Here is a 12,769-nt window from a genome sequence, read left to right as displayed (position 1 = left end):
ACCGGGCTATAAGCCGCATGGTTCAAAGCGTAGGAAAAAGTAGCGGCTTGTAGTCCGAAAAATACGGTAATATTCAAACACAACCTAGTGAATAATTGTGTAGTAAAGGTAAAAGGATATTTTAACTTGACATGATGAATCGATTATTAAAATAAAAAGGCCCTTTAGCCTCACAAGTTAGCTAAATTAATAGGGCTGAAACGCTTAATCCGATTAATCACAATGAATTGATTATTGAAATAAATGTCAACTAATTGAGTAATTGATCAGTGACTGGAGTATACAGATTTTAAAAAAGGCAATTTGCCAAAAGAATAACACAGTCAGAGCTGTGATGAAGCCAAAACTGTACAAAAAATATATACATTTTGAATTTAAGATAAAAAAATAAAAAAAACATTTGTCTGCATATATGTTGTAAAATCAGAAGGTATGATGCAGTATTGATGCTAAATACATGTAATAATTACTAAATGTAAAACAAAAAGTAAAAACCCTTTTCAAAGTTGATGTTTCTTCACATATTTTGTATCACCCAGAAGACGATCATGTTTGGGCAAACACTGAACGAAAAGGTCCGGGAACATCCATTTCAAATATAATATGAATAAAACGCTGTGAAAATTGCGGTTGTAACATGTTAAAATATGGAACTTGAAGGAAATAAACGCAGCATCGGTTCTCTACCTCCCTAGCAGCTCTGTCTGCTCCTCTCTCCAGCTGTTTTGATGTTTCTGTGAAAAACCGTGTTGATTCCTGGAAGCAGCGAGACGCAGGAGGCCGTCTGCTCTCACTCAGGCTGTGCAATTGGCTCCCCTCCTCTCAGAGAGGTATCCCACTCCCTGACTAATGCGTCCCACCTCTGCCCACCCATCTATCTGCCTGTTCATCCGTCCAACCCTTCCGCGGCTTCGCCCTCCAGCACCACCTCTCTGCAAGCCGCCGCTACTATTATACACTCCACATTAGCCGCGTATGAATAACAGGCCTGCAACAGCGACCTGCACCCGTTTCTCGATTTGCGGTTGCTGATGATGAACTGCTATAATGCCAAGTGCATCAGAAGCTGTGCTATCATACAGCTTAAGTCCAGATGATTAAGTGTGGTGTTAGTGAAGGCGGGATAAGAGACGCTGGCCAGGCAGTGGCTGAGGGGCAGATGTTAATGACCTCACACTGTTTGTGGTTACATGTCATAAATCATCTCCCAACATGCAGCTCTACATCTGGATGCTCACTCTGGGGCTTTATTCCCACACAGACTGACAGTATTTTCCAAATAAGAAAAGGGTAATGGCTTGTTTTCCGAGAACAAATGAAGATATTGTGTCAAAGGCTCTCACTGTGGCTCAGATCAGGAATTATTTTTGGCTTCCTCCACCTCTCTCTTCCATATGCTCCACCATAAAAACGTAGATATGTCGTGATGCCTCGTCTCTCCCTGGCAGCGGAGGAAGACTTGAAGCATGAGAAATATGCCTGACAGCTGCGGGGGGAGGGGGGAGAACATATGCAGCCGATAAGCCTGAGTCAAAACAACCGTCAGTTGGAGGTGATCAGAGAAAACCTCGACCAGGAGAGACGCACTCCAGTTCTGACGAGCCTCAGGTCTAATTAACTCGGCTCAAATTAAAAAAGTGCAACGAGTTAGAAATGCCACATGGTTACGGTTGTTCCACTGCATCAGTCTTCTCTACATTTGTATAAATCAATAATATTAAAATTGTCACAAACCCTCAAAAACAAAGAAAAAAACCTATTCTAGTTGCTTTGGACATATTCCATCCGGATCAATCAGCAACAAAATGCAGCAGCACATAATGCTTCTGACTGATTGCATGATGGGAAATGCTGCCATCTAGTGAATATTTTGAGCTGAATTTATTTTGATCCGTTTGCAGGATGCATTTCATTTACTGTTGCACGTGTAGCTTGAGTTTTCATACGCAAAATGTAGTGAAAAGCAAAAGCATCGTTTTATTTTCTGAACGTTTCAACATGTTTCTGTAACATCATACAATATAAATCAGAAATTATGTAAATGGCCATAAATCTGCAATTTGTCTTCTGCAAGAAGCTGCATAGTTCAGTATTCATGTAAACATATGTTTAATAGTGAGAAGAAATACTAATTTAACAAAATAAACCTTGAATAAGCAAAGACAAATCACTTGAAATTTTTGTTTTATTCTCTATCACAATAAAAAGACGGAGCATTAGAAAATAGATTCTTGTCTGAAAATTCATAAATTTCATTAAGTGATTATGTTGAGAAACATGTTAAAATTTTTACATCAAATTTTAAATTGTAGCTGCATTTTGCAACACATATTTCTGGTAAAGAGTAAATGCTAATATTGATATTTATAATTTTGGTTTCATTTCTCTAGTTGGTATAAATCAGAAATGACCACAGTGCTGTGTTGGAAAAATAGCACTTCCGCATGCAGCCACTTGGTGGCGCTCACTTAACACGAACATCAGAGCAGTTACATCCTGGTTCTGTTCTGGATATATTTCAGTTTCTTATCCACTTAAGTGGATAAATGACTCGGAGTTACGTTCTTCACTCAATAATTCATGTAAATATGAAAAACAAACAAAAAAAACAACTAATTTTGTTTTTTTAAATCTGCATCAGAACCAAAATGGACTTCTCCTCTTTAGCTCAATCTCTTCAGCAGAAAACTAGTGACTGATATACAAACCTAGGAAAAAATATCATAGATAAAAAGTTCATCTAAACTTACAACAGGCTTGTGATTCCCATTAAATTGTAGTTTTTTAACCGTTTCAGGATGTAATGGCAACAATGAGGATCAAAAAAGAAAATACAAACGTTTGAGCAGCAATTTACATTTTCTATACATTTTTGATACTTCACATAGGGTCAAAATTATACATACAGACTGGAAAATATTAATAAATTTCCACTAATATTTGATGAGATGCAACTTGACTTGCTTTTTTTTTCATCAGAAACAACTTCTGGAGAAATTCTGGTTGAATTTCTGACCAATCGGATTGGTGGAAAGTGTAAAGATTAAACTCTGAGGACTTCCTGGTACACTTCCAGTTTTTAAACATAACTTTATATTCCTATAAGGTAAATCCTGAATTTAATGTCACTCCATTCAGAAATAAGCTGATGAGAATGCAGAATTTTGTCCACATTTGAGCCACCAAGCTGTTGATGTGAGACAAAGTTAATGAATTCAACCTTCATTGTTTTCCAGCCAATTTATGCAATGTTCCAGTGTTAGTGGTAGTTAAACCCACAGCATGACTCCACCCCCACCGTGCTACCTGATGCAATTTTCATATAAAGGAAAGCTCCGTCTACACTCCTTCAAACATTCTTATTTTATTTGTGCACAAAATCTCTAGTTTATGAAGGGGTTAACCTTTTGTAAATCCTCTATTGTTATTTTTACACTAAATGCTGCACAATAAGCACCAATGTTATTCTCCCTATACAATTAAATTGTACTCGGCTTCAAGTTATAACCAGAAAGAGTTTGAATATCGTTTTCTTTTTTCCTTTCCATTTTTTTTTCACTAGGTCTATCCTTGAAAAAATGAAACCTGAAAATTGTTGTGTAAGCATAAAACAAATAAAAGTGAAAGCAAAAGCAAAACTAATTCCATGAAGGAGAGAAAACCACTCAAAAGATCCATAACTACCCTCCATCAACTCTGAAATAAGTAATCCACAAAAACCTTATTAGAAGAAATCTCTTTTCCGGCATTAAGAGGGGAAAAATTGGGCCCTTTGAAGCAAACCTTCAGACGTTTCTTCGTTTTCTTAAACGAGCAATCAAGGATATTGATGCGCTATTCGCTTTTTATGTAAAATAGCTTTTGGAAGTCATTTAAATGAGCTGAGAAATCGTTTTTAGACAGAGAAAAACATTGAAAGTTATTTGAAAACATCAAACAGGCAGGGAAAGGGTCAAACTACTGCAGCCATTAAAGTTAAAGTTTTCGTCTTTAGTATTTTACAAATGTCCTTGTTTCTTCTTGAACATTTCTGAGTTTTTGACAGAAATTTATTTCTTCTTTTTCTATCTATATTGTCCCTAATAAGCTGTTGTAGAGATGGAAGCTCAGTTTTTCTCAGGTCGGTGTGAGGTCTCGTTGAACAGCACGGACCAGTTGTACCAACGTCTCCATCCACAGCTCCTTCTGGTGCTGGTTGCTGATCTGACTGAGTACCTGTGAGCTGTAGACTAAAGTCAGCACCGTTCTCTCAAAGTCCTGCCAGCCGAGCGGTCGCCGCCGCTGGGCCAGGTCCGCCATAAGGCGGCGGATATCGGAAAGCTTCTTCGGCAGCACATCCTCGCAGATAACTTCTAGGGTTTTCACGCTTTTCAGGGAGGCCAGCTCCTCATCTGGGATCAGCAGAGGGCGCTCTTGACCTTGGATCTGCATTCCGGCAAGAAGAATCTGCAAAGAAAGGAACAAAAATTCAGGAAGTGCTCGAATGGCCACATATTTCCAAAGTTTCAACTGATTTCTTCCGAACATCGACTAAGGCTTATCTGAAGTTGCAAACTGACCTCAAACAGCAGCTTAGCGTCCTCCTCTGAGTGCAGGAAGGTGGGATTGATCAGGGAGCACGCCCCACGCTTTATCAAGTACGCAGACGGATACAGAGCTGGACGACAGGAAATTCAATTAGACAAGCTGGGCTGTGTTTAAGAAATTTGCAGCACATTATTTAACGAGGCGAGGGCCTGGGTGGGCCGTAGGTCGAGTAAACACAGATTCATTACAGTTTAAATATGAAGCGGGTGGCAGAGGCTCTGGCTCCAGCTGAGAGGAGGATAATTGGTCTTCGACCCGATACGTGGATGCTTCTGTATGAGTGGCACTACAGTTGGTGCTTCCAGAGAAAATAGTATCTGCTTTGGATCCAATAATCTGAAGTAGGTGGAGTTAAACACCCGCTGCCTCATTTGTTGCAGAAACAATCAAATATTGGTTAAAATCTGCCATTTCCAGTCCAAATGTTGGACATATTCGCAGGACACAGCACCCAGGATCTGACAACTTAGAGCAGAGTAAATATGCACAATATTCCAGCATGGATTTAAATGTCTTTTTGTTGCATTTCATTGATGTAACCTTTAAACTGATGGTTTTCTTTGGACTTTTTGTCCGTAACACCTCAGGGCTGCAGGAGCTAAATGGCAAGTTTCAGTGGGCATCCCAGTAGCAATGTAACATAATGACACTATTGGCATTTGAAGTGGCTTCTAGCAAGAACCACTTTAACTGTGGAAGTATATAATGCCAAATCAAAGGAAGCTATTAGTAACCAAAACAGGAACAGAAAGTTGTGAATGGTGGTGAAACAAGACACTGCAGGGCAGCAGTTAGCAAGAAGACAGATAATGCAAAAAGGGAAACTGGGAAAAATAAAAAAAAAGATTAAATTTCTATTGGAATAAAAAAACCAAAAAGCTTGTTTTTCATTTATTGCAGTTACGTTCATTTCCTGACTGAATCATGTGACCTGCTCTGCAGATTATGTCCAGACACACACAAAGCATCATTCATTAAACTGAATGATGCTCAAAGCAACGTGCAGCAACACAACTTGTTATGAAAGCACCACATCCGCAGAGTTAACTAGATCCACACCGAGGTATCAAAGAGTCATATCAAAATAAAACGAAACAAGCTAATGTTAGCCAAGGACTTCATCAAACATGTCGATTACCATCCTGAAAAATGGATGTTTTAATGTTGTTGATAAATAGGCTGAATGGGATATAATATTGATAAAATGAGTTGTGTTTTTACAGAAAACACAATGATGTGTGGCATCTAAGGTCTCACAACGTTAAGACCACAATATTCAGTTTATTGTGACATTTTCAGCTTTAAGTGTCTTTTTCTGGTGATGAGTCTCATTTCTGCAAATGAGAAAAATACTTTAAAATCTATTTTAGCAGCAATAATAATAATAAAGAGCATACATCAAAATGCAGGAAAATGTTCTACATATTCTGCCGCTATAATCCACTGCGTCATGTTTTCTGGTTTTCTTCGGACTCTCACGCTGCATATTTGTTTAAAAAAAATACCCAAATATTAATGAGGCACAATAAAAAGCACTGGGTCTCATCTGAATTTGGACCCAGCTCTTCTACAACACCGCATCGGCTCATAAATCCGCCGTGTTAGCTCTGCGGCTGTGCCAGACAGACACGTTTAGCTCCAGTTTACAGTGATGAGGTCAGCCAAATCCTCATGCAGCGGACCAAGCGGACCCGTCTTTAGCTTGGTTCAGTTCCAGTTGGTGCTTTGGCTTTGCTTTAACAGCTAAAACATGCAGGATGTGCAGAACATCTTTCTCCCTGTGTACCAGTGTCAGGATGATAATTGTCCAAATCATGGCCCATTATCTGTAATCCACAGTTTATCTGAAAGCTCTCGACAAAACCATAAGCAGGATGTTTGAACCACTCAGGTAGAGTCCATTTACAAAATACTATGAGTTATGAGTAGGCCAATATGTAACTTCTGTATTTTCTTGTTTTATATGTGATTAGATATTCGCTTGTAGCCCAATTCTCCAAGAATTAAGCTGTAAAGGTGCAAAAACATGTTCTTCTTCATTAAAATACCTGTGTTAAATTGAACTACTTTAGAATCCAAACACTTTATTCACATATTTGCTACAACTCTTTGAACAAGAAGATGATGGGAGACCAATACTGTTTACATCAGTGTCACAAAAACACAAACAAAGCTTCTACGCTACACCTGATACTCAATCATCATTTCCCTCAGTGTATTACAAGTCTGGCGGGCCACCAGGCTTTACTTGTGCCCCCACCAGACTTGGCATTGTTAATTTATCTAAGTTTCTTTTAAATTATTGCCTTTTTTAAGACTTTATAGTTGGTGTTTAGGCATAAATCTTCCAGTCTTCCAATAATGCATAACTATCAAGTGATATTTTCAAATTTCCAGTCAACTTTAAAAAACTTTTAACTCAAAAACGCAGCGAACGGCTGAATGACTGCCCTAGCACTCCAAGCACCGGGCGTAGCAAATTCTTTATGGGAAACCTTGCTGAAAATATCACACAAAAAAAAATCAAGGAAAATGTATAATAAGTTCATTATTCTCTGGATTTTTATGGGTCACCACCGCACCTAATTATGCCTCATGGTAAATATATCTTTAAGCTTTCATTCATAACTTTATCTTAACTGAAAGACAAACTGTACTAACCCCATAACCCAGATGTAAAAGGTAATTACCACCAGTCTAGGAAATGACTTGAAATGCAGAACAAGGCAGCAGCTCTGGTACTGAAACTTCCCGACCTTCAAGCCTCAGCATGCGTCCTCACCCCCACAGACGCAGCAAGAAAAAAAATATTAAAGCTCTGGAAGTCGTGCATCATCCAGTGGTGCAGCAGCTCATGCATCAGGACGGATTCTCCACGATTCTTTTAAATGAAGACAAAAAGCCTCTCCAGATCTGCCTTTGAACCTCCTCATCTTCTAAATATAGAGAACAGAAAGCAGACGAGAACCAGCAGCAGCCAGAGGTCAAAAGGTCATCTGTGTAGCATTACACCAACATCCTGCCACCTAATGAAGCAACAGATGTCTAACAGAGTGCTAAAGAGCTACACTGGAGAAAATAGTTGCTTTATTCATCTCCGATTTTTCAACTTTCCCCACTTACAAAGAATATAGAGATATATGGTTTTATTATAGGTTCACATAATGAGTGACTAGAAAAAAAAGATTTGATACTGGGACTATTCTATTGTAAGCCATAATGGTAAATATTTGCCCTGTTATCTATTTCTTCTACTCATGATGTTGTCTTGCACTTAAATGTTTCATATTATCAAATAAAGTTGTTTTTTTTTGTCTCAGGGCTTCAATCTTACAACCAGCTGACTTATGTAATAGTAAAGCTAGAGTATTACATGTGGAAAGTACAGCAAATAATTTTTCTGCTACCCAAAGCAACCTAAGTTTAATTCTTCATTGTTGTGGCAAAATAAATGTTCAGAAGAGCGATAAAACACCACGGATTAGTTCTTAGTTATTGGCACAGCCAGGGAAAACATGTTTTACAGTCACCAAGTTCATCATTAAGTATAAACATTTTGGTATTAATGTAATCCCATACAGTGTCTATCTAACCTGCTGGATGAATGTAGAATTAAAAACTCCAGCTTTACGCTTCATAGTGAGAAAACACTTTGCTGTTCATGGAATCGCTGCTTATATTTACATTCTGCCATCACATCACAGACTGATTCACTGGTTCACAAGGACCAGGTGAGTATAATTAGGTGAATGTGCTGCAGCTGAAGAAGGCTAACATGGAAAACAACCATAAACAATATCAAGAAAAAAAACAAGTGAGCGCTAAAAAAAAAAGCTGAAAAAGTAAATAAAAATACAGGAATAACTTACATCACTGAACTCAAATGCAATGAAATTCAGAACCTAAATGTTTCTGAGGATTTAGACATAAAAATATAATATATTGATCAGTACAAACCTTTTCAGTGTGATTGCAGCACATATAGAGAAGCCATAGCAGATAACTCAGCTGCAACTTTACATCAGCAGCAGAGAAAACATAAATTTTTTAATGATGCAAACCAAAATGTTATTGGTTGTTGCCCAGGGCAACAAACTGGGAGGTTAAAGATTACTGCTTATCCAGAACCCACTGCAGGGATGAGATCTCAAAAAGACTGGAGTGAGTTGCATTTTTTTTTTCATTTCTATTTTATACAACAAAATAATAAATTGTAAAGAAAAATAGTATAACTGAATATAGCAGCAGTACTGCAGCAAGATTCTAGGTTTGAGTCTTCTGGTCTTTTTGCATGGAGTTTGCATGTTTCCCTGTGCATGGGTGGGTTTTGTCTGGGTACTCCAATTTCCTCTGGTCTCTCTAAATTGCAATTAGATGTGTGTGTGCGCATGATTGTTAGTCCTGCATTGAAAATCCCCAGCATTTTCCCAAGTATTTTGTTGTACTTGGTAAAATGTACAATAAAATGTTGTACATTTTGATATATCTTATTACACTTGAAATAAAGACAAAATTAACTCAAAAGAAATAATAAACTTTTTCATGCACATTACGGAATTAATGTGCATGAAAAAGTTTATTATTTCAGATTGTTTCACTTGTAACAAGATATTTTCCTGTATTGAAAGTGAAATAATCTGCAGGTGAAACTAAAACTTTCTCCAGGAGTTACTGACTTAAAACAAGCTCCCATTTCATGCTGAAAAATGACACGCAAGTTAGTTTTATTTTAAGTGTAGTGACATATTTGCTCTAGAAATTAGACTAATACCACTTACTTATGTGTCATGTTGGCGTTAAAGCTTTGCCCACATGCAGAACACCACAGAGAACAGAAATCAGTTAAAGATTTTTATTTGAAGCAAAGTAATGTGATGTGGTGGGGATCCTGGGGTGGAGTCTGGAGGACAGCGGAAAACTGCGAAACAGGAGGAGATGGTGAGTTCGGGTCAACTGGGAAACGGGAGTTACGATGAGAATAGACAGGTTCTTACTTGGGAAAGATTGATCACAATCAGGGAGGTAGTCTGTGGGTTCCAGGCTGAAGTCAACGGATCCAGCTTCCATAAACGAGCGGGTTCCTCGGCAAGGAGGCTGCGGTGGAGGGCGGGCAGGTAAGCGATGACTTGACGGAGGTGGAGGTGACGTCCGACTGCCAGCCGATGACAACTGAGAATCTTGAGATCTTACGGGAGGTAAAAACGGGACTCGGGCAACCAGTGGGTACCGTCCACGGCGTCACGAGGATGGCTTTAACCAAAAAGCCAGGATGGAAGTCACTCTGGAGAATCCAAATCGTCCCGAGGAGTAGACGATTCCAAGCAGGTAAAACACTCCGGCGTCGAAGTGCTGGCAGTCAGCTTCTTTTAACCTCCAGAGGATGATGAGATGATGACTGCCAGGTGCGTAAAACCCATGGGTGCGCCTCCCAGGTGGACAGCCTCTGGCTCCATCTAGTGGGCCACAGTGATGCTACAGACTAACACCAGGAAGAGGGGAAAAGAAAAACAAAAAGGAAAAAAGGACCAAGACCCCCAGAACCCGACATTATGTCTATATACAGTTATATTAAAAGAACTACATTTCCTCAGCCCTTTAAACCTACACATCTTTATACATTTTTTAAAACTCTTTTCCTTTTGACTTGTTATTCATTGCCACCTGTTTTCGTTTATTGTATACTTTCTACAACCCTTAAAATGCTCTATAAAAACAAAAATATAAAATCTCTGCCATGCTAATTCAGGAAACTGACACATTTAAGTCCTTCCTATTTTGTCTGGCTGTTCTCAGAATAAATTTCAGCCCAGACGTCTGATCACATTGACTCAGCTCCCTTCTTGTTTCTGATGATTTTGTTGGGGGTTTCCTTCTGTCCTCCAGTTCACCACACAATCAATGTTTGTATGCGCAGACTTCTCCTGCATGTCATTATGTGGAAGCAGGGAGCTTGTAATCTCCTGCTAACTGCTTGCAAGGAGATGAGAGAACAACAATGATGCATTAATTAGCCGGGCTAAACAGAGCTCCTGGCTACTGGGATGTTTTTTTTTTTTCTTTCGACAAGACAAAAGAAAAAACAAGCAAACAAACGAATGGATTAAAAAAAATAAAAGAAGTCCAGATCTCTCTGGGTGCATTAGAGAAAGGTGAAAAGGACAGAAAGGAGAATGAAATCCTCACAGCAGCAGCTCATCTTCTGCATTTCAATTCACCTCCAGATGAGTGTTAAAATCTTGTCAAGTGGCGACATTCTTGTGACTCGGATACAAATTCAAGCGTTTTCAGAGCAAACAGGCTGAAGCATCAATACTCCCAGTGTGAGTCCAATCTGTGAGAGTGAGCTGCAACAAAGTCACGCTGAATTACAGGGAGAACTGACAATGAGGGATGATTGAGAACAAATATATGCAACCACTTTGCTTCTTTACTGTTGACATTTTCTGTTGGCAGCTCAAAGCAACAACAGACACGTTTGGTTTTAAGTTCATTTTGTTAAAACCTGGCGAAGACTCATCGATGTTTCTGGTGCTACAAAACAGAAGTGCCCGAAATTTCACGGTTTTGTGATTTAAAATGCAAAGAAATATCAATAGGAGAGCAGAAATGCAGAATAAAAAACATGAGAAAATATACAAGAAGGGATCCAGAACGTTTTCAGAAGGGCGGTCATCAGAAAGCATCAGATAATGTTGACGATGAATGAGGAGCACGACGACACAACGGTGACTTTATGTGGAAAAACTTGTGAATAAACCAAGCTCAAAATCAGAGTAAAATCAGGTGGTAACTGTGGAAACACAACTACAATCAAACTACAGAGATTATCATTTGTACTTTTGTAAAAAGAAAACTTGAACATTATAAGTCATCATAGTCGTTTAAACATCTATATTTTTTGTAAAACTGAAGAGAAGCTTTTTTTTCTGAACAGAAGTTGTAGAAAGTTTTATCTTTATCTAGAAAAAAGATGTAAAATATTGAAAACCAAGTAAATATCTTGATATTTTATCAGCGGTGTTGTCGAAAGACTTGGAGCGATGTGAGTATTAGGACAGGAATTTCCTGAGCGTCCGTATCCAGTAACAACAAGCCAGTCATTTTTCTTTGGAAACTGAGTGTCAAGTGTTCCTAATTACTCCAGAAGATAAACACATTCTTTCACAGCAGCACATCTGAGACTAAGTTATCATTATTTATGACTTATTTCTATTTTATTATGTTTGTAGCTTTTGAAAACGATTCCGGTTCTGCATGAGAAATTAATTTTCAAAGATCGTATTTCTCAAGAACAGCGGTGAAATGTTTTAAAACGGCAGGATTTGTGTGTATTTATTTTTTCTAAGGAGCGTGGTCCTACCTTTCCTCTGGTGCCGAGCGGCCGCTTGCAGGCTGGACAGGTAAACGACGGCGAGAAGAGCCCACCACCTCCGCGCCATGCTGATGATCCTCAAACACAAATCAACACACACACGTTGCTTGTCAAACTTACTGCAATCATGACAAAAAATAACTCCTGCAATTCTATTGTGGAGGATTTTATATTTCCTCCTCCCTCTGTCAAATCTCACACTCCCTCCTTGATTTTGAGCGTGTGTGCGTGTGTGTGTGTGGGGGTGTGTGTGTGTTCCCCGTTAAGGCCAGATAGTCTGGTTCCCATCTGGAAATCATCAGTTTTTGGGAGAGCTTTTGCCCTCCTGGATGAACTTCTCTCTCAGCCACTGGAAGGCGGTCTTCACTCACTGGGTGACTTTTCATTTTTTCTCCTCTCTTTTCAATTAATACAAGTGAATGCTTCATCACATGAGTGATGAAGCTGAATGCTGCCAGACTGATCATAATGATACTAAAAATAATAAGACGAAATCAGAACAGTCTTCACCTGGGAACACAAACCTTTATGAGGCAGAAAAAGCCGATCACGTTGGATTAACTTAAAATAAACCAACAGAAATGCCACATTATTGACCTTTCCAACTGAATCATAGATTGCTCATAATATCTTTTTTTATTAATGTCACAAAATCACACTTTTTTTTTCTATTAAAACCTGAACCTGTAGGTTCTCATAAGGATATAAAACGCTATGAAAAATAAAGGACTGACCCGAAGAGGGCAGAACTGAGACAATTTTGGATCAAATATTGCAGAATTAAAAAAGTTTACACAAAAATGTCACAAT

At 38.7% G+C, this 12,769-nt stretch overlaps 1 protein-coding gene across 1 annotated transcript; it reads right to left on the bottom strand.

The window, feature by feature from the left end:
• Positions 1–2,628: 2,628 nt before the first annotated feature.
• On the bottom strand, positions 2,629–12,240 carry fam180a (family with sequence similarity 180 member A). The gene is made up of 3 exons (XM_032589338.1): positions 11,948–12,240; positions 4,560–4,657; positions 2,629–4,446 (listed from the first exon to the last, which is right to left on the bottom strand). Exons 1-3 carry the CDS (start codon positions 12,024–12,026, stop codon positions 4,117–4,119), a joined length of 507 nt encoding a protein of 168 aa, XP_032445229.1. The 5' UTR covers positions 12,027–12,240; the 3' UTR covers positions 2,629–4,116.
• Positions 12,241–12,769: the final 529 nt, after the last annotated feature.

The sequence above is a fragment of the Xiphophorus hellerii genome, chromosome 17, assembly GCF_003331165.1.
Source record: "Xiphophorus hellerii strain 12219 chromosome 17, Xiphophorus_hellerii-4.1, whole genome shotgun sequence".
Classification (NCBI taxonomy): domain Eukaryota; kingdom Metazoa; phylum Chordata; class Actinopteri; order Cyprinodontiformes; family Poeciliidae; genus Xiphophorus; species Xiphophorus hellerii.
This window is presented reverse-complemented; position numbering and strand designations above follow the sequence as displayed.

Excerpts from the sequence above, each read along its gene's own strand:
- fam180a (XM_032589338.1), bottom strand. The coding sequence starts at position 12,026 with ATGGCGCGGAGGTGGTGGGCTCTTCTCGCCGTCGTTTACCTGTCCAGC. Across the intron at positions 4,658-11,947 it reads CGCTCGGCACCAGAGGAAAG|CTCTGTATCCGTCTGCGTAC; the intron begins GTAGGACCACGC and ends CCTGTCGTCCAG. Across the intron at positions 4,447-4,559 it reads ACGCTAAGCTGCTGTTTGAG|ATTCTTCTTGCCGGAATGCA; the intron begins GTCAGTTTGCAA and ends CTTTCTTTGCAG.